Source organism: Suncus etruscus, chromosome 8 (genome assembly GCF_024139225.1).
Source record: "Suncus etruscus isolate mSunEtr1 chromosome 8, mSunEtr1.pri.cur, whole genome shotgun sequence".
Lineage (NCBI taxonomy): Eukaryota > Metazoa > Chordata > Mammalia > Eulipotyphla > Soricidae > Suncus > Suncus etruscus.
The window spans coordinates 15160456-15182239 of NC_064855.1; the positions used below are offsets into that span (position 1 = coordinate 15160456).

Sequence of the window (21784 nt, forward strand, 5' to 3'; positions counted from 1 at the left end):
TGCATCATTTTAAAAAATGGGGGCCGGGGCCGGTGAGGTGGCACTATAGAGGTAAGGTGTCTGCCTTGCAAGCGCTAGCCAAGAAAGGACCGTGGTTCAATCCCCCGGCGTCCCACATGGTCCCCCCAAGTCAGGGGCAATTTCTGAGCGTTTAGCCAGGAGTAACCCCCGAGTATCAAATGGGTATGGTCCGAAAAACCAAAAAAAAAAAAAAGGGGGGGGGCCAGAGAGATAGTACTGTGGTCAAGGCTACTTACTTGCCTTCCCTGTTGTGACTAGATTTCATCCCCAGCACTACATATGTACCCATATTGGTGATCTTAAGGATTTGCTAATTTGTTTCTGTTGTGTGTGTGTGTACATGTATGTGCCTTGAGGACGTTAAATGTGTTGGGAATTAAACTAGGGATGTCGGGGCCGGGTAGGTGGCGCTGGAGGTAAGGTGTCTGCCTTGCAAGCGCTAGCCAAGGAAGGACCGCGGTTCGATCCCCCGGCGTCCCATATGGTCCCCCCAAGCCAGGGGCGATTTCTGAGCACATAGCCAGGAGTAACCCCTGAGCTTCAAACGGGTGTGGCCCAAAAACCAAAAAAAAAAAAAAAAAAAAAAAAACTAGGGATGTCCAAATGCGAGGCAAGTGCCCCAACTCTCTACTACCTTTCTGGTTTTACTTTAAAAGTCTCTAAACAGGACAGTTTTGGTGTGGTTTGGGGTGCACCCTCAGCTGGGCACATTCCTAGCTCTGTGTTTAGGGTTCACTCCTCGAGGTGCTTGTAGGGACCATATGTGGTGCCAGGAGTGGGAAGAACTTGGTCTAGCAACATGCAAGACAAGTGCCTTAATCCCTATTGTCTCTCTGGCTCTTAAAACAGTTTGTAGGGGGGCCGGAGAGATAGCATGGAGGTAAAGTGTTTGCCTTGCATCAGAAGGTCAGTGGTTCAAATCCTGGCATCCCATATGGTCCCCCAAGCGCTGCCAGGTGTGAACCAAAAACCAAAAAAAAAAAAAAAAAAAAACAGTTTGTAAAATGTAAGTTAAAAAAAGCAGTGAGGGCCCTAGCAGTAGCACAGCGATATGGCCTTTGCCTTGCACAGGGCCAACCTGGGACGGACCCAGGTTTGGTCTCCAACATCCCAGATGGTACCCCGAGCCAGCCAGGGATGATTTCTTTTTTTTTTTTTTTTTTTTTTTTTTTTGTGGTTTTTGGGTCACTCCCGGCAGTGCTCAGGGGTTACTCCTGGCTCCATGCTCAGAAATTGCTCCTGGCAGGCACGGGGGACCATATGGGACGCTGGGATTCGAACCGATGACCTCTTGCATGAAAGGCAAACGCCTTACCTCCATGCTATCTCTCCAGCCCCATCAGGGGTGATTTCTGAGCATAGAGCCAGGAGTAACCCCTGGGCACCGCCGGGTGTGGCCCCAAAACCTAAATAAAAAAGAAACAAACAAGAGCAATGAGTTACTTAAGTGGACAAGCACATGCTCGGTGTGTTTGAGGGCCCAAAATCAATCAACCCTCTCCCTTCACCTATGGGATCACTGGAAGTTGCCTGTATTTTTAAGAAAGGGTGGGAGAGAAGAGCAACAACCAACACCAAAGTTTTTTGTTTTTGTTTTTGTTTTTGTTTTTATGGTTTTTGGGTCACACCCAGCGGTGCTCAGGGGTTACTCCTTGCTGTCTGCTCAGAAATAGCTCCTGGCAGGCACAGGGGACCATATGGGACACCAGGATTTGAACCAACCACCTTAGGTTCTGGATCGGCTGCTTGCAAGGCAAACACCGCTGTGCTATCTCTTCAGGCCCCAACACCAAAGTTTTAAGCCTCATCTTCATCTCATAATACATTTGACTCTGAGGATTTAAGTTTTAGGTACCCAAAGTATTTTTGACTAGAGCGTAGGTTGACCTTCAGGGAGCCATGCTATTGTGATCATCCTGCAACCTGCAGCATACTCTCCAGCCTTTGGATCAAGCACCTGAGCACAGGAGATTTATTTTAATGAGTCAGTCAAATAATATCGGTGATTAAACTTTCCCAGCCAGTTCCTACTATGCAATGAGATGTTCAAACTACAGTTTTTTGGTTTTTAAAACTTCTTTTATAGGGGCCAGAGACAGAGATAATGGAGAGGCTCAAGGCACCACCTGACTTGCCTACAGCTGGCTCTGGTTCTGCCTCTGGCTCTCTATGTGATCCCCTGAACATTGCCATGAGTGTACTCATGAATGTACTCCTGAGTACAGAGCTAGAAATGTATATGTATTCACACGTACACATGTATGTACTTTATTTTACCTGCTGGGGATTTTGTCTTGGGTTGGCTGCGTGCTATCTCTCTGGCCCTTACCTGCTGGGGATTGAGCCCAGCACCTTCCTACATAGCATGTGCTTCCTCTCTGTACTTGTCATCCTCTCTCACTTTCAGCTTTCAGAAATATCCTGCATAAGCACTTCTATAAACAGGCTTTTGGGATTGGGTTTGTGGGAGGTTTGTTTGGTAGTTTTTTATTTTTCATTGGGATATAAGTTTATGTATTCTGCGAGCAGTTCTACTAAATACTGATGATAAAGATGATGATGTTGATTCGTCTTGCCAATTTGTTTGTTCACTATTTTATATAATGCCTAAAGTGGTACCAGAGAGCTACAGTTCATTTTAGGGAAGAATTGCTTACATTGTTTATGTTTTTTTCTCAACTAAGTTTGCATTGCCTTGTTTCTTGTCTCTTTCAGGAGGAGAGTATTCCCATTGCATTATCTGGTAGGGATATATTAGCTAGAGCAAAAAATGGAACAGGCAAGAGCGGTGCCTACCTCATTCCCTTACTTGAACGGCTAGACCTGAAGAAGGATAATATACAAGGTTAGTTGTTTGCTTAAACCTTGGATCCATACCGAAGACATTACCATCTTTTGGGGTTTTTTTTTTGTTTGTTTTTTTTTTTTTGGTTTTTGGTTTTTGGGTCATACCCGGCAGTGCTCAGGGGTTACTCCTGACTCTATGCTCAGAAATCTTCCCTAGCAGGCACAGGGGACCATATGAGTTGCCGGGATTTGAACCGTAGTCATTCTGCATGAAAGGCAAACACCTTACCTCCATGTTATCTCTCTGGCCTCGACATTACCATCTTTTTAAAGCCAGAATTCACATGATTGAACTAAGCCTTTACTTTTTCTTTTAGCATTTGACCCAATTGTATAAAATTGATTCCTAACTTTTAAAGAAATTTCTTTCAAAGTTCTTTTATTGGGTGGGGCTGGAGACATAGTATAGTAGGTCATGGGGAGGGCATTTGCCTTACACATAGTCAAGCTGGATTTGGTCCCTGGGATCCCATATGGTCTTCTAAGCACTGCTGGTTGTGACAGATAAAATGAAAACAACTTTTTGAGGACCAGAGAGAGAATAGAAGGTTTAAAGCATTTGCCTTCCATGCATCAAGCCTCCATTTTATCCCTGGCTCTGCATATATCCCCTGCACACTGGTCTGTGTGGCTCAACCTCTGTACCCAACCCCTTCCTCTAAAAAATATGCTTTTATATATTATACAGGTTTTTTTTGTTTGTTTGTTTTTTGGTTTTGGGGTCACACCCGGCAGCGCTCAGATGTTACTCCTGACTCTCATAAATGCTCAGAAATTGCCCCTGGCAAGCACAGGGGACCATATGGGCTGCCGGGATTCGAACCACCATCCTTCAGCATAAAAGGCAAACGCCTTACCTCCATGCTATCTCTCCAGCCCCTATTATACAGTTTTGACCACATTCCAGTACGATAGTCAAATAAGGCCTATGTATAGGGACAAGAAAGAAAGTACAGTGCGTAGGGCATTTTTCTCTGCTTGTGTCCAACCTGGTTCAATCCCTGGCATCTCATAGATCCCCTGAATATGTCAGGACTAATTCCTAAGTGCAGGGGCCAGGAGTAACTTCTGAGCACCACCAGGTATGACTCAAAAACAAAAGCAAAGCATGCTCTATACCTGAGAAAATGATAAATTAATAACATTGCTACTTACCAGAGTGTGGAAGGGCTAGAAAGATAATTGGGGAAGGCTTCGCATGTGGCTGATCCATGTTTGATCTCCAGCAACCTATATGGTCTCCCAGTACTGCCAGGAATGAGTCCTATAAGAGTCAGGAGTAAGTCTTGACTATCACTATGTGTGACCCAAAATAAATTGATTTTTTTTTTTAGTTGTATCAGAGTTTAAGCATTTTTACTTGAATTTTCATTTATTTACTTTGTGTTTTCTGTGATGGAGCTACTCCTGGCAGTTCTCTATTTTTGAACTCTGGGAACTATGAGGGGAAAGAGAGTGACTGTAAAGTAAAAAAAGATAAATTATGCACCCTAAGCTGGGATGCAGACAACTCCAGACTATATGTGCCAATTCTTTTTTTTTTTTTTTTTTTTTTAGCATCCTTTCCCTGTACAGCAGTAGATACCTTCTTTTCATTTCTTTGAACTCTCTCTCTCTCTCTCTCTCTCTCTCTCTCTCTCTCTCTCTCTCTCTCTCTCTCTCTCTCTCTCTCCCCCTCCCCCTCCCTCTCCCTCCCTCCTCTTCCTTCCCCCGCCCCCTCTTCTTGCTGCCATGACAGTAGTGTTCAGGGCTTATTTTGGGCTCAGACATGATGTGCTAGGCAAGCTCCCTACCTACTATACTACTGCTCTGGCTCTTGTAGACATTGTAATTCTGAGTATTTAGACCAATCTTTTTTTTTTTTTTTTTTTTCATTTTTTAAATTTTGAATTATGAGAACAAAAGATGCAAAGAAAGAGGACAAGGTAAAGTTACAGTGGAAGGACAATCATCCATAACATAATTCTCAGAAGTCCCCTTGCTGATATCTTAACTTTGAACTTTCAGCCAAAGAACGTTAAGATAAATAAAACAGAATCCATGTACAATTACTTTGTCCCTCAAGTCCCCAGATTGTAACATTATAATATTTCTTTACAGCACACAAGGCAATCTAAAGACATAAAACTTACGTAACTCCTTAAACATTAGAGGCATAGTATTTTTTACATTTCCATGTACAAAGGATTAGAGTCAAAGGAGCACAGTAAAAATGGTGTTAGAGTGGCAATTGTTGTTTGCATAGGCCCACCAAAATATGAGAGGCATGGAAAGGAATAACCTTGGCCTAAATACAAAGAAATCCTACCCCTGAAGTTTCCTGGCATAAGACCAACTCTAGGCTTCAGGCAAGTTATCGTCCAATCCAAGACGTCCGTAGTGCCAACACATTTTTCACACAATCTCTGTTGTTGGTATCATGTTTCTGTATTAAAGATCCTGGTATCTGCATATCCTACATTGAAGTCATGATGTGGAGCGTCTTCTCGTTTCACCTCACCATTAAAGGGCAATGCAGGATGTCATGTAAGCAGGTCGTTGTTGTTAAGTCTTCTTAGTGTTAAGGGAAGTCTCTTTTGAGCAGGTCGATGTCTGAGCAGTGGTAGAGGATTGCTTCCAGGTGATGTTATAGACAAACCTCACAATTAAGGGGCAATACAGCAAGCCCTGTCCAGTAAGCAGGTCATTGTTCTTGTTAAGTCTTCTCAGTGTTAAGGGAAGTCTCTTTTGAGTAGATAGATGTCAGAGCAGCTGTAGGGTCTTCCCTGGTAGAGGAATGCCTCCAGGTGATGTTATACACAACCTTGGATGTTTTGTAGATGTCTTCTCTAGATCAGGGGTGAATGGAGAATGCCCATTCTTCTGAAGCCTGTGCCAGGTCTTTATGTCAGTGTTCAGGGTATAAGGTCCCATTGCACTACAAGATTTGTGTGTTCCCATCTCTATTAGATAAGAACTTATTGGTATGTATAGTATTTTCCCATTTTAGTGTGCCTAAGCAAACAAGAAATAAAGCCACGTGGCGCTATCAGAGTATATGGGGCGTAAGAACATTTCCAACCATACCCATGACCTGGTTCAAACATAAGCATTAAACTGAGGGATTCTTTCACACCAAATTCCATATTGAGCAGTTCACAAAGAGAAGATAAAAAAAAAATGGGGGGGGATTGTCACTGTATAAGAAAATATTCAGCAAAAGTTATAGCCGTCAAAGAAAACACCCATAAAATGTTGAAAAGACATAAGTGTCCTTTTTGTGCCTTTTAAAATAGTTGGGTGGGTGTTAATAGACCAATCTTTTTACTTGTTTTGTTTTGGGGCCAACTCAGGTAGTGCTTAGAACTTAATCCTTGCTCTGTGCTTAAGGATCACTCCTTGTGGGCTTGGGGGTTCTATGGGGTACCAGGGATCAAAGCTGTGTCTACTGTGTGTACGGCAAATACCCTACCAGTTGTATTATTGTTCCGCACATAGACTAGACTAGTCAGTCTTACTGAAATTAAGGTTTGGGCTTACAATTGACAGAGAATTCTTTAAATGTTTATAACTAAGGAGTATGAAACTGACATCGTATTACTGAAAAAAAAAAATCAGTTTGTGCCATTATAATAGGGTCTCTTTGGTGGCGGTGGGTTTTTGTTTGTTTTTCTGGTTTTTGGTGCTAGGGATGGCTCCTGGCAGTGTTTGGTGCCAGGAGTCAATCATATGGTGCTTGAATGTAGTGCTAGAAGGTAAACCCAAGCTTCAAGTTTATGAAACATTCTATTACTATATTACTCTAATCTATGGCCATAACTTAAGGGATTCCTTTTTTCTTTTAATTTAATTTTGTTGTATGGTGCTAGGGATTGAATCCACAAGGCCTTCCACATGCCAGGCATAGACTCTACTGCCACACAGCCCTTGTTTTGTGCTTTGCTTTAAAGAGATTTACTTATTATTATAACTTGTAAAGTAGTTGGCCTGTTTATGATTCATTTTTTTTAACATGTCTTGAGTATATTGCAAGTGACAGTATTTCTTTCTCTTAAACTCCTAACATGTTCATTTTTTTTAAACAATTGTTACTTGGTGTTTTTCAGCAATGGTGATTGTTCCCACTAGAGAACTTGCTCTACAGGTCAGTCAAATCTGCATCCAGGTCAGCAAGCATATGGGAGGGGCCAAAGTGATGGCGACCACCGGAGGAACCAATTTACGTGATGACATAATGAGACTGGATGACACAGGTAAGAAATGACTGATTTCGGGGCCGGAGAGGTGGTGCTAGAGGTAAAGTGTTTGCCTTGCAAGCGCAGGCATAGGATGGACCGCAGTTCGATCTCCCAGTGTCCCATATGGTCCCCTCCAAGCCAAGGATGATTTCTGAGCGCATAGCCAGGAGTAACCCATGAGCATCAAATGAGTGTGGTCCAAAAACCAAAAGAAAAAAAAAAAAAAACGACTGATTTCTGCCTAACTCTGTATACGTAGTTGTTTCCATCAATCAGCAGCTAGTTGAAAAAAATTTAATTGTGTTTTTTAAATAAGGACTGATAAATACACCCAGCATGTTTGTGTTAGGGTAGTGGGGACATGCAGTGCAGGCCTTTAGCTCAACTATGCTATGCATGTGCTTTGCCACTTGGGTCATATTCCCAGCCCCTGAATTTTGTTTTAGGGTTTTTTCTTTAAAGACATAGGAAAAGCCTGCGCTGGCCTTGGACGGACCGCGGTTCGATCCCCCGGTGTCCCATATGGTCCCCCAAGCCAGGAGCAACTTCTGAGCACATAGCCAGGAGTAACCCCTGAGCGTTACCGGGTGTGGCCCAAAAACCAAAAAAAAAAAAAAAAAAAAAAAAGACATAGGAAAAATGAATAAATTATATTAATTCAAGAGGGGGAAAAGACATTGCTATTAATAGAAAGACTGTAGGGTACCATCTGAGACCCACCCATTTCTGGGAGGGGTCTTGGGAACCTGATAATAGGTGTGACTTTACCTGCAAGACCCGACCCATTCCTGGGAGGGGTCTTGGAATAGGTAGATTAATCAAAATTACAAAAGGCTCTTTTTATATTTCAAAAAAGGAGGAAATGTAGGGTACCTATCTGAGACCCACCCATTTCTGGGAGGGGTCTTGGGAACCGGATAATAGGTGTGACTTTACCTGCAAGACCCGGCCCATTCCTGGGAGGGGTCTTGGAATAGGTAGATAAACCCGGAAGCCAGGGGATTAAGGGTCTTTTGCCTTTTGGCCCTGCTGGGCTCTCTGAAGGAGATGGCTGAAAGAGGATAAGACGCAGGGCAAGCCTAGAATGGCTGTATGCTTGAAAGGTTATGAGTAGGCCACACACATGTGGTGGCTAGGGCTTGAATAAAGATAATGCTTCCTGAGGTCTGCCTGCTTGTGAGTCTGATTCCGCCGTTCGCCTAACCTGGGACCCGCCGGCTGCATGGGGGTTGCAGAGCCACATGGCCTGAATGGCATCCACCACCATCCAGCCCCATCATTAATTAATTAATACAACAAAAGACTATTTGACCTTATTAGGAACTCTTAAAAATGTAAGTTAAAAGTCAACAGATTCCCAACTACAATCATACTTGTAATCAGGGTGTTTAAATAAAGATATTAATAATAAAAAAAAAGGCAACAGATTGCTATTGTGCTGATTGACAGGTCAAAAATAATTGGGGGGGGGGGGAGTCCACACCTGCCAGTGCTCAGGAGACCGACCATATGCAATGCTGGGGGTTGAATCCCAATTAGCTGTATGCAGGTCTCTTGTACACAGGCAAGGTGCCCTACCCACTTATTTTTGGCCCCAACACACACATAAAAAAAAACCAAATTAATGAATAATGTAAGTTTGTGGAGAAAAAGTTTGCAATGTAGGAGTATAAATTAACAAATTGCTTTGGAAGGAAATTGGGTACTGTTTTGAATTTATTTGAAAAATTATTGGATAAATACAAGGTGGCTTTCGTTTGTAGTCCTGAAAAATTGGAACAACTTAAATGTCAGGGAAGGTTGACCTAATACTTTGGGAATAAAATTCAACAGAGCCTAAGTTAAAGAGTAAAGCTGTTGGGAAGTCATTTTCATTAAAAATTCCCAAGGGAGCATTATTGAATAAAAAGATAGCAAGAATAAGATCTTTTTTATATATGTAAAATCATGTTTTAATCAAGTGTTTTTGATATCATTCTTGTGTACTTAATTTATCTCATTTAAGTCTTTGAAGAATCTTCTGAAGGCTTCTAGATTCAAACAAGTCATGTTATAAGCCTGGTGTGACATTCATTTATTAGGGACTGCCATAAATATTTCTCTAGTCAACTTAGGTGAAATGGAACTCAATTTTGAAACACATCTTTGTTTATTTGCGTGATCCCTTCTACAACATATTTATGACTAAGTTAATAAAAGTGATAAACTAAGATTGACAAGAGTGTGTGTTTTCTAATTTTGTGTAGTGCACGTGGTGATAGCTACGCCTGGAAGGATCCTGGATCTTATCAAGAAAGGAGTAGCAAAAGTTGATCATGTCCAGATGATAGTGTTGGATGAGGTAATGTCTCTTTGTTTGGAGATAGCTTAGGACTTCAAAGGAAATAGAAATGGACATTAATAGTAGTTCTCCCATGTCTCTTTTTCAAAGGATGAATTATCGTGAGGACTGGGAGAGAGTAGAGTGGGTCATGTGCTTGCCTTGCACACAGCTGACCTGCTTCAATTCCTGGCATCCCATGTGGTCCCCAGCTCATATATATAAGTGATTTGTAAAACTTAACTCAGGGGCAAGATGCTTGCCTTGCATGCACAAGACTGACCTAGTTTTAATCCCTGCCACCCCATATTCCTTGAATACTTGTTTTTTTTTTTTTTCTTTTTTTTTTTTTTTTTTTTTTGGTTTTTGGGCCACACCCGGTAATGCTCAGGGATTACTCCTGGCTATGCGCTCAGAAGTCGCTCCTGGCTTGGGGGACCAAGTGGAACACCGGGGGATTGAACCAAGGTCCGTCCAAGGCTAGCGCAGGCAAGGCAGGCACCTTACCTCTTGCGCCACCGCCCGGCCCCTGAATACTTGTTGAGTGCCCTCTTCCCCCAGAAAAAGAATAGCGGGTAAGGCATTTTTCCATATGTGCATCTTTTTTTGACTATATCCCTGTTTGGATATTTGAGCACCACTACGATCCACTGAGTGACCTTCTCAACCTCTCCCACCCCCCACATATTCATATTCTCTCTCTCTCTCTCTCTCTCTCTCTCTCTCTCTCTCTCTCTCTCTCTCTCTCTCTCTCTCTCTCTCCCTCTCTCCCCCTCCCTCCCTCCCTCCCCCCTTCTCTCCCTTCTCCCCTCTCTCTCCTCCCTCTCCCCTTTCTCCTCTCCCTCTCCAAGGAGGGTCTACAATTGGCTTTGCTAAAGGCAGTGGAGATAACATGAAGATGTTTTGGGAACAGTATCTTGCTATGAAACACTTGTTAACAGTTACCTAAAAAATTTTTTCCGATGTTTTGGGAAGAGTATCCTGCTATGAAACACTTGTTAACAGTTACCTAAATCCCCCCCCCCCCTCATAATGTTTTGGGAAGAGTATCCTGCTATTATCCTTGTTAACAGTTACCTAGAATTTTTTTCCAGAAAGCTGTTTTTTTCCTCTCCTTTTAAATCCCTAGAAATTTGTGCAGTTGGCCTTTGTGTAATGTTCTAGAGATCTTAGACCTTAGTGTTCAGAGGCAGTAGCATATTAACCTAAGTCCTTACTGCATTTCATTGTGGGTTTTTGTTGGTTGGTTGTTTTTTTTTTTTTTGTTTTTTTTTGTTTTTGTATGATTTTGGTTTACATCTGGAGGGCCTCTGGGGTTACTTCTGGCTCTGGGCTCAGAAATCGCTCCTGGCAGGCTTGGGGAACCATATGGGATGCCAGGAATCGAACCACCGTTCATCCTGAGTTGGCAGCATGCAAGTCAAACGTCCTACCCCTATGCTATCATTCTGGTCCCCATTTCGTTGTATTTTATTAAAGATTTTCTTTTTGTATTGCAGGCTGATAAGTTGCTATCACAGGATTTTGTGCAGATAATGGAGGATATTATTCTCACGCTACCTAAAAACAGACAGATTTTATTATATTCTGCTACTTTTCCTCTTAGTGTACAGAAGTTCATGGTGAGTATAAATCTGTACTAGGAATCAACATGGACCTAGTGTTTATCCATATACCATTATCCATAATTACATTTTGTTATCAGTTATTAGATACATTAACTTCTGTTTTCCTTTAGCTAATCAGTTCTTAGTATGTATGAATTAACTTTAAAAATACTGTAGGAAAGGCCCGGAGAGATAGCACAGCGGCGTTTGCCTTGCAAGCAGCCTATCCAGGACCAAAGGTGGTTGGTTCGAATCCCGGTGTCCCATATGGTCCCCTGTGCCTGCCAGGAGCTATTTCTGAGCAGACAGCCAGGAGTTACCCCTGAGCAACGCCAGGTGTGGCCCAAAAACCAAAAAAAAAAAAAAAAAATACTGTAGGAAAAAAGTGATAGCACAGGGGTAGAGTGTTTGCCTTGCATGCAGCTGACCTGGAAAGGACCCAGGTTCTATCTCCGACATCCCATATAGTCCCTGAGCACTATCAGGAATGAATCTGAGCACAGCCAGGAGTAAATCCTTGAGCTTTGCCAATTGTGGCCCCAAAAATACAAGCCATACAAAATAAAGCTTCATTAGATTCTTAGTTTTAGCCTTGTTTGTTTGTTTTTGGTTTTGGGCCACACCCAGAGATGCTCAGAAATCGCTCCTGGCTTGGGAGACCATATAGGACGCTGGAGATAGAACCAAAGTTCGTCCTGGGTCAGCTGCATGCAAGGCAAGCACCCTACTACTGTACTGTCGCTCCAGCCCCCAGTTTTAGCTTTTATTATCAGATTGATATTGCCATTAATACTAGATAATTGACTACGGCAACCTGTATGTATAGCACACAGTAGATACTTAGCTGGATTGGTACCCTTTTGTTTTTGGTAGTTAATTCATTCAATTGGCAAGAGATATATCCCTTAGAACATGAGACATGAACCTGTCAGACAAATGCAGTGAAGATGTTTTGAGTTGGAAAAACACTTAAGATTTTTTTTTCCCCCCAGAATTCCCATTTGCAGAAACCCTATGAGATTAACCTGATGGAGGAGCTAACATTAAAGGGAGTAACCCAGTACTATGCTTACGTAACTGAGCGCCAGAAAGTACACTGCCTCAACACGCTCTTCTCCAGGGTGAGTAAAAGGCCTTTGCTCCTGATAGTAGCATCTTTTAACTTCACTAGAACAGTTGGTGGTTTCCCACACTAGATCTTATTCCCAAAAGACGTTTTCAGTAGTTGGCATCTAATTGATAGTCACACACACTTTTATTTTGGTTTAAAAGTATTGTATGGGGGCCAGAGAGCTAGCATGGAGGGTAAGGCATTTGCCTTTCATGCATTTCATTCATTGGTTCGAATCCCAGCATCCCATATGGTCCCCCTTGAGCCTGCCAGGGGCGATTTCTGAGCATAGAACCAGGAGTAACTAACTACCCCTGAGCGATGCCAGGTGTGACCCAGAAAACAAAGTATTGTGTTGATGGACTGGAGTGAGCACAGCGGGTAGGTCATTTGCCTTGGACGTGGCTGTCCCAAGTTCAGTCCCTAGAATCCCAGTTACATTACTCCTAGCCAGGAATCATTTCTGAACACAGAGTGGAATAAATCCTGAGTGCCACCACATGTGGCCCAAAAACTCAAACAGAAAGTATTATGTTGGGGCTTGAGAGATAATCTAACCTGTTAGGGCCCCTTCCCTGCATGTGGCCAACCAGGGTTTGATCCCCAGCACCCCATGTAGTCCATTGAGCACTGCCTGGAATAATCCCAGCAATGATTCCTGTGCTAAGAGTATTTGTGGCACAAAAAGAGCAAGAAAATAAGAAAATAACCCCTTAGTACTGTCCCCCCAACTTTAAAAAATGATTTTTTTATTACAATGGACCCACATTACCATGGTTTTGTTTTGTGCCCATATGTTTTATATTTATAAACTGACATAATTTATTTGTAACTTTGTTTTTTTGGAAGTCATTTACAAGTATGTATTAGTATAATAAAAATATGGTGGGGGGTTTGAGGCCACACCCGGAGGCTCTAAGGAGTTACTCCTGACTCTGCGGTCAGAAATTGCTCCTGGCTGGCTCAGGGAACCACATGGGATGCCAGGACTGAACCCAGGTCTGTCCTGGGTCGGCCACATGCAAGGCAAACGTCCCACCGATGTGCCTATGCTATCACTCTGGCCCCACAAGTCAGTTTCTTGGAGCAGTGATGTGCATTCATTCTGTCATATTTTCATGGACTTCCCCCTCAGAGCAGTGGGTCACTATATTTGTAGCACCTTTATATGTTAGCTACCAAAAATAATGAGAATTGATTGTGTTTTACTTCCCCTGGCAAAAATAGCCCTTAGGCTCAGCTCCATAAAAGAAATCACTATCTGCACCTATATGTAAAAACATGTAAAACAATATTTACACTTTGTGAGTGTCTGTTGAAGGTGATGATTTGAACATAACCATTCCAGTCAATATTTTCTTTTTTTTTTTTTGTTTTGTTTTGTTTTGTTTTTGTTTGTTTTTGGGCCACACCTGGCGGTGCTCAGGGGTCACTCCAGGCTGTCTGCTCAGAAATAGCTCCTGGCAGGCACAGGGGACCTTATGGGACTCCGGGATTCGAACCAAGCACTTTAGGTCCTGGGTTAGCTGCTTGTAAGGCAAATACCGATGTGCTATCTCTCTGGCCTCCACCAGTCAATATTTTCAAATTTAGCAAAGGACACAGCTTTTTTTTTTTTTTTTTTTTTTTTCTAATCTTACTCCTTCCCTTGTGTTCAGCTTCAGATAAATCAATCGATCATTTTCTGTAACTCCTCTCAGCGAGTTGAATTACTGGCCAAGAAGATTTCTCAACTGGGTTATTCTTGCTTCTATATCCATGCTAAAATGAGGCAGGTAAGTGTAAAATTAGAACTTGCAGATTAAAAAAAAAATATATTGGTTCGGGGCCGGAGAGATAGCATGGAGGTAAGGCGTTTGCCTCTCATGCAAAAGGTCATCGGTTCGAATCCCGGCGTCCCATATGGTCCCCCGTGCTCGCCAGGAGCGACTTCTGAGCATGGAGCCAGGAGTAACTCCTGAGCACTGCCGGGTGAGACCCAAAAACCAAAAAAAAAAAAAAAAAAAATATTGGTTTCAGGTAACCTGTGTTTAAAAGCAAAAAAAATCCCTTAGTGGGCAAAGGGTTCCTTCCTTCCTTCCTTCCTTCCTTCCTTCCTTCCTTCCTTCCTTCCTTCCTTCCTTCCTTCCTTCCTTCCTTCCTTCCTTCCTTCCTTCCTTCCTTCCTTCCTTCCTTCCTTCCTTCCATTTATTTATGGTGGGAGGGTTGCTTAGAAACTGCAGTCATAAACGTAGGCCAGTGCAGCGAATAACATATTTCGCAAATTACTGTTAAACAGTGGGGCAAAATCGATAAATTTGGGGGGGGTCACACCCGGCTGCACGCAGGGGTTACTACTGGCTCTGCACTCGGGAATCGACCCTGGCGGGCTCTGGGGACCATGTGGGATGCCTGGGTTGGCCTTGTTCAAAGCAAATACCCTACCACTGTGCTATTGCTCCAGCCCCCTAGGAGTCTTTTTAACATCTTCTGATGATCAGTTTTCTAACTCTACAACAGGAGTAATAATACTCTTCTCACACGGCTTAGTATTGAAGTGGGCTTCAGAGTATTTTTTTGCTTTTGCCTTAAAACAGGGCTCTCAAACTTAATTTACCTGGGGGCCGAAGGAGGCAAAGTCAGGATGATCCTTGAGTGCAAAGTCAGTAGTAAGCCTTGAACATTGGGGGGTGTGACCCAAACAACTAAAACAACAAAAAACAAAAAAAGATTTCCTCTAGGGCAGGGCCACAAAATGTTGTACGGAAGGGGGAAGGGGCCTCGAGTTTTGAGACCCCTGCCTTAAAGGCATTGTTTGCATCACCCTCAAGGAATGCCAAGAATTTGTCCTTAGCAAAGTTGGGTATGGCCCCAAAAATGGATTGACGTAATAATTGAGTAGATAGTTTATAAACTGGTGTGCATGATACAGATTGATTAGATTTGCTCTCGTTTCTTTTTTTCTTTTTCTTTTTGGTTTTTGGGCCACGCCCGGCTGTGCTCAGGGGTTACTCCTGGCTATCTGCTCCTGGCAGGCACGGGGGGACCATATGGGACACCGGGATTCTAACCAACCACCTTTGGTCCTGGATCGGCTGCTTGCAGGGCAAACACCACTGCTATATCTCTGGCCCCCCCCCTTTTTTTTTTAGATTTGCTCCCTTTTCAAGATAATTATTAGCAGTTTATTATGGTCATATTAAACGTGCTGCTTTGATTTCAGTGAGTCCCTGTAGGTAGGACATGGTTTGTGTGAGGTCCTGGGTTAAATCCTGGCATCACAGAAATAAATAAATGTTGTTTCTTAGTCACATTAAATTTTCTATTTTCTCCCTTTATTTGGGCTTGGAGTTGGGATTGATGGGTTTGAGGACCATACCCAAGAAGTGCTCTGAGGCTGATCTTGACTTTGTAGCTCAAGAATGACCCCTAGTGGTAGTCAGGAAACTAAAGTGCTTGGGCTCAAACCAGGTTACACAGGATGTTCTCTCCAGCCCCCATTTTTTTCTTTAGTAAAAATTGTTATACAGAGGGGCCGGGAAGGTGGCGCTAGAGGTAAGGTGTCTGCCTTGCAAGCGTTAGCGTAGGACGGGCCGCGGTTCGATCCCCTGGTGTCCCATATGGTCCCCCCAAGCCAGGGGCGATTTCTGAGTGCATAGCCAGGAGTAACCCCTGAGCTTCAAACGGGTGTGGCCCAAAAACCAAAAAAAAAAAAAGTTGTTATACAGAAAGGATACATTGTTGGGGCTGGAGAGATAGCATGGAGGTAAGGCATTTGCCTTTCATACAAAAGGTCAGTGATTCAAATCTTGGCATCCCATATGGTACCCCGAGCCTGTCAGGAGCGATTTCTGAGCATAGAGCTAGGAGGAACTCCTGAGTGCTGCTGGGCGTGACCCAAAAACCAAAAAAAAAAAAAAAAAAAAGATACATTGTGGAAATCTCAGAATTGGATTCTAACAAAAAGAAAGTGATACTTTGTGTGTGGTCACGAGTACATTATGAAATTTTACTCAAGACTGAAGAGAAGGCTCACTGTAGTTTTAAGGGGATTGTCATAGTTCGGAGGTACCATTATGGGGGATAGAGGGATGGCACAGCAAGTAGGGTGTTTGCCTTATGCAGGCATGTAATTTTTGGAAATGATCACAGGAGGGGCTGGAGCAGCAGCACAACAGATAGTACATTTGCCTTTCACCTGCCAACTTGGGTTTGATATCCAGCATTCCAGCATCAAAGTAGTAGTAAATTATCTGGGTAATTAAAGTTTTAGTAAAAATATTGGATAATAGAAATCAAGGGGGGGATTTTAATTACAAATATTTCTATTCAGGGGCTGGAGTGATAGCACAGTGGTAGGGCATTTGCCTTGCAGCCAACCTGGGTTGAATCCAGTTTGACCCCCAGCATCCTACGTGGTCCCCGAGCCTGCCAGTAGTAACCCCTAAGGGTTATATATATATATATGTTTAATAAATATATTAATAGCAAAATTAAGGGAAATTAAAGGGTTAATATAAAATCTAAAACTATAAGCTTTAATTAAATCAAAGCATCACTTTGTTCTTAGGAACATCGAAATCGTGTGTTTCATGATTTCCGAAATGGCTTATGCCGCAATCTTGTTTGCACTGGTGAGTATTTCACTTTTTCATAGTTTGTTCTTCTGTTTGTTCTTCTGTCTTCATCACAGTCGAATTTATGACATAACCCTGGGTTCCCTAAATTTAAGAGTTTAGAGTTACCTTCTGAATTACTGAGTTCTGTGTATGAAATTTGCCATTTTTACTTCATCTGTTTCCTTTAATCCAATTTGTGCATATGTGTGCTTTCTGAATTGTTTTAGCTTACAAGAATGAAGTATATATGCTATCCGTAAAATTATTTCTAATAAGTTTCATATGAAAAAGAGGAGGGAGTGTTGGGTTGGAGAGATAGCAGAGTGGTAGGGCATTTGCTTTGCACATGGCCTACCTGGGGCAGACCCGAGTTTGGTCCCCAGCATCCCATATGGTCCCTCAAGCCTGCCAGTAGCGATTTCTGAGCGCCACTGGATTTGTCTATAAACCAAAAAGAAAAAGAAAAAGATGGAGGTGGAAAGGGATGACGCTTAAAGAAGTAGACACCATCGGGGTCTCAGAGCTCGGGCCTTTGAGATCCTCCTCTCCCCCTCCCCCATTCTAACTTTTTATTCGTGAGGGATTTCCATCTGAGGTGGATTCAGAAAATAATAATTTTTAGCTGGATTGTAAGTTCAGTAAGTTTCAGACTTACAAAAGAAATTGGGATTGGGCACCAATCCAGTAGTACTCAAGTGGTGCAAAGGATCATCGGCATGGAAAGCATGTGCCTATTAGCCTAGAAAAAATTAGAGAACTAGGGCTGGAGAGATAATATAGCAGGTGGGGCCCATGCCTTGCTCTCAGCCAGCCTGATTTCAATCTCTTACATACCATATGGTCCTCCATATGATCTCTGGGTGCAGAACCAGGAGTAAGCCTCGAGCACAGCAAGTATGACACAAAAACAAAAATAAAACAAAAAAGGCATAAGACAACCCCCAGCATCTCATATGGTCTAACCCCTGAGTGCTACCAGTTGGGTGTACACACACACACACACACACACACACACACACACACACACAATGGCTAGGCAGATAGCTCAGGACACACACACACACACACACACACACACACACACACAAATAATGGCTAGGCAGATAGCTCAAGACCAAAGCACATACTGTATTTTCCAGCGTGTAAGACGACTTTTTGAAACAAAAAAAAAAGTCAACCGAAAACCTGGGTTGTCTTATACGCTGAATATATCCCAAAAAAATGTTTCAATATGCCGCTAAACAAAAATTGTCTGAATATTGCCACAAAACGAATTTTTCTAACTCGATCCTGCACCAATCACTGCAAGGCTGCTCGGACCCGCCTCTCTAACTCAGCCAATCCAAGCAGTGCTTTTGATGCATGCAAATTAGACAATGTTCTGTACCGAATCTACACTGTAAAAAGCCTGCTCAGATTGGCCCAGAGTCAGAGAAGAAGTCTATTACAGTATAACCTCTGAATCTTTGCTTGTTGTGATTGGCTCACTGTGGTACATACAGTTGCAGCACAGGAACGTTCTGTCCTGATATAGCGAATATAGGGCCTAAACCTATGTTTAACTGTAAAATTAAGGAGTCGTCTTATACGCCGGAAAATACGGTGCTTGAACATGACCAGGTGTATGCTCCCCAGACAATGACAATAATTTGAAAATGTATTTGAATTGCTGAATGAATATGAATCAACTTTTGTTTACTCTAGAAATATATATTATAAAAATATAAGACTGGGAAATTCATGCTAAATTGAGAAAGAGTTAATAGAGATTATCTCCCCACCCCTAAGATTTGTTTACCCGAGGTACTGATATCCACGCTGTGAATGTGGTGATAAACTTTGACTTCCCAAAGCCTGGCAGAGACCTATCTCCACCGTATTGTAAGATCAGTGTAGCCAAAAGGAAGATGTTCTTTCCTAGAAGGTTTCTGAGAAATGTAATCACTAAATATTGTTCTGTACAGAATTGTGGTTAGTTAGTGAAACAATAAATTAAAAACTTTTTTTTCAATGTTTAAATCTAATTCTAATTTGAGGGTACTTATATTAAGAAAAGTGGGAGTATTGGGGCTATGAAATGACAGTATTAGCAGAGAAAACATTTGCCCTTGCTCACAATCTATCAGCCAAGCGGGTTTCAAGTCCGCGAGCATTCCATACATACTAGTATGGATAACTTAATTTGGCACAAGTGAATATTAATTTTGTCATCTGTAAATAGGGTGAACTACTAGAGAAGCTGGAGAAGTAGTTCAGGGGTTAGCATTATTGAACATGGCTTGGCTTTGGTTCCCAAACCCTGTATGGTCGTCCCCCAAGCCTGCCAAGAGCGATCCCTGAACACAGGAGTACACCTTGAACACTGCAGGTGTATGTGTGTGTATCCCCTCCCCAATAGCCAAAGAATAGAGTATTCCGGGGCCGGGCGGTGGTGCTAGAGGTAAGGTGCCTGCCTTGCCTGCGCTAGCCTTGGACAGACCACGGTTCCGATCCCCCGGCGTCCCATATGGTCCCCCAAACCAGGAGCAACTTCTGAGCGCATAGCCAGGAGTAACCCCTGAGCGTTACCGGGTGTGGCCCAAAAACCAAAAAAAAAAAAAAAGAAAAAAAAGAATAGAGTATTCCTTAGTGGAGTAAACCCTGGCATTATAATGTGTCTGAGGTCTTAAGAAATTTCATAAGCTAGAATATTAGCACTGAGAAGAAATGCACCTTGAATCTTAATAATCACTTTTCTGTTAATTTTTTTTTCCATTAGGTCGTTTTGGTCATCTTGGCTTAGCCATCAACTTGATCACATATGATGATCGATTCAACCTAAAAAGTATTGAGGAGCAGCTGGGAACAGAAATTAAACCTATCCCAAGCAACATTGACAAGAGCCTCTATGTGGCAGAATACCACAGCGAGCCTGTAGAAGACGAGAAACCTTAACAAGCGTGTGTGCACAGCCACAGCAAAGTGAGCACAATGGGTAGAGCTAAAAACCAAGACTCTTTCCTGTGCCAGTTTGATATCCCATCATATATAACAACACTGTAGGTAGAACATCCGTTGACATAAGCAACAGTCTCACTGGAGAATCTGTTCTTGGATGAAATCTAGGTTTCCAAAATTAAGCAAAAAAAAAAAATAATAATCTTGGGGCTTGAGCTGTAGTACAACACACACAACTGCCTTGCACACACAAATGACCCAGTTGAATCCCCAGTATCCTATAAGATCTCATGAGCCCACCAAGAATGATTGCTGAGTGCAGAGCCAGGAGTAAGCCCTAAGCTTACTGGATGTATGGCCCATAAAGTAGAACAAAGAATCTTATTCAGCATTGGTGATTTCTGGCTCATTAACTAGACATCTCTCAGAGTAAATTAGCATTCACACTCTTAATTTCTAATGACTACCTTAAATAACCAGTAACACCTTCCTGAGAAATGGTGCTCAGTGTTAGTAGAGTGATGTTTTTAACTGCTTCTCTGATTTCCCATGTTCTGTGTTCTTGCATCTTTTTCATAGAAGTGCTCAGACAAACTCAGTATGAATTTTCCCATCTAGGGTTAACAGATTAACATGTAACTTAATTTCTACATTACTGTTTTTGCCCTTGAAAACCAAATAGTATTGCAAGTGTATTGGCAAGCTGATGAAACTGAAGGCAGGGTGGTTAGTGGGTCCATGAGGGGGGGACAGACACATACATAGTCATTGGTGGGCTGTACTAGGGCCCTTTTCTTTTGCTATGATTGTAGAGGCCCTGAAATGAAGTGTTCTAGATACTCCAGATAGGCCCTGGGCAGGTAAAAGGTTTCATCAGGCCCATCTAAGGGTAAATAGCTGAGAGTGGAAATGGGGGAGCCAGGACAAAAGTAGTCCAGCATTGAGCTACCATCCTCACCCCTCTTTAAATTACAGCCTGCTTCCTGACATTATTTTCTGGGACAGGATGGCTCAATGACCTGGAATGTCAGGGGTTTGAATGCCTGCAAAAGAATTAGGACCCTGATGATGTTCTCACTGGGAACAATCAGTCCCTTTACACATAGCGGAGTCACCTCTGCAGCACTACTTGGTGTGGCCCCCAGAGCTCTTTTATTTTGGACCACAACAAGTTAGACTCCTGGCAGTGTTCCAGAGAACCAAAGGAGTCCTGGGGGATTTCCCATGGCAGGCCGGGAGCAAGGCAAGATACCCTACCCACTGTACTATCGCTCCAGCACTAAAAATTTAATTACTAAAGAATATTTTAGGCTCGCGAGGCTGGAGTTGACCTTTGCCTTGTCTCCCATGGCAGACATCCCAGACAATTCCGAGTATCACCAGGTGTGACCCACAAACCAAAAAAAGGGGGGGAAATGTTTATATTCAGGCTTTCATTCTGTCTCTGATGCCTAACAGGTTGCTCTCCTCAGCCTGGCTTCTAGAATTGACAGAAGCTATTAGGCTGTTGGGATGGAAATTACGAAAAACTATTCTATGTGCTGCCCCTCAGATGTTGATTTTAGTCTCTTCCTTCCTTTAGGCTTTGACAAAACTACAGAAGGCTCGTTTGGATCTGTGACACATCATTTTTGAGGAAATGCTCTTCTCTTTGTGGGTTTTTCATCTTCTTTTATTTTGGAACTATGGAGACATAGAAGAGGTCAGACTTTCTTTTTTCTTTTTTTAAACTGGTGAAGAAAAAAAGCTGAAGAGAAGGAACTTACCTTTTTTGTTCCACTTGTTTGCACTGTGTGCTGACTGAACTTTAGTTGCACTAACTGCTCATGTTTAAAAAAATGTTTTCTGGGAAAGGGGGACAAGGAAGGAGGAAGAAGAAGAGAAGGGGAGAAACCCTAGAAAGAGAAGAATCTTGATGAAACAGAAGCTTGTCTACAATTCAGTAATTCTCCAACAGTCGTGACTCTTGAGTGCATTTTCAACTTCTCCCTGATTATTCATTCCATTTTTTAAGCCTGAAGAGCTTATTACTTCTTGTGCAAAGTGCCTTATGCTATGAGACCATTCAGAATATCATCTTTTAGACACCTGCCGGTCAAGGAATCGACAATAGTAATTCTTTTCCT

General features: G+C 42.5%; 1 protein-coding gene across 1 annotated transcript in view; it reads left to right on the forward strand.

Annotated features, from left to right (window-relative positions):
* Window positions 1-21547, forward strand: part of DDX6 (DEAD-box helicase 6) — a 37986-nt gene extending 16439 nt beyond the window's left edge. Inside the window, 12 exon segments of the mRNA XM_049778205.1 lie at window positions 2737-2866; window positions 6954-7100; window positions 9332-9426; window positions 10905-11027; window positions 12005-12133; window positions 13782-13898; window positions 16673-16736; window positions 18510-18574; window positions 18576-18611; window position 18758; window positions 19480-19682; window positions 21241-21547. Of these exon segments, the coding sequence (XP_049634162.1) occupies window positions 2737-2866; window positions 6954-7100; window positions 9332-9426; window positions 10905-11027; window positions 12005-12133; window positions 13782-13898; window positions 16673-16736; window positions 18510-18574; window positions 18576-18611; window position 18758; window positions 19480-19655 (1083 nt within the window). The 3' untranslated portion in view covers window positions 19656-19682; window positions 21241-21547.
* The last annotated feature ends 237 nt before the right edge of the window (window positions 21548-21784 follow it).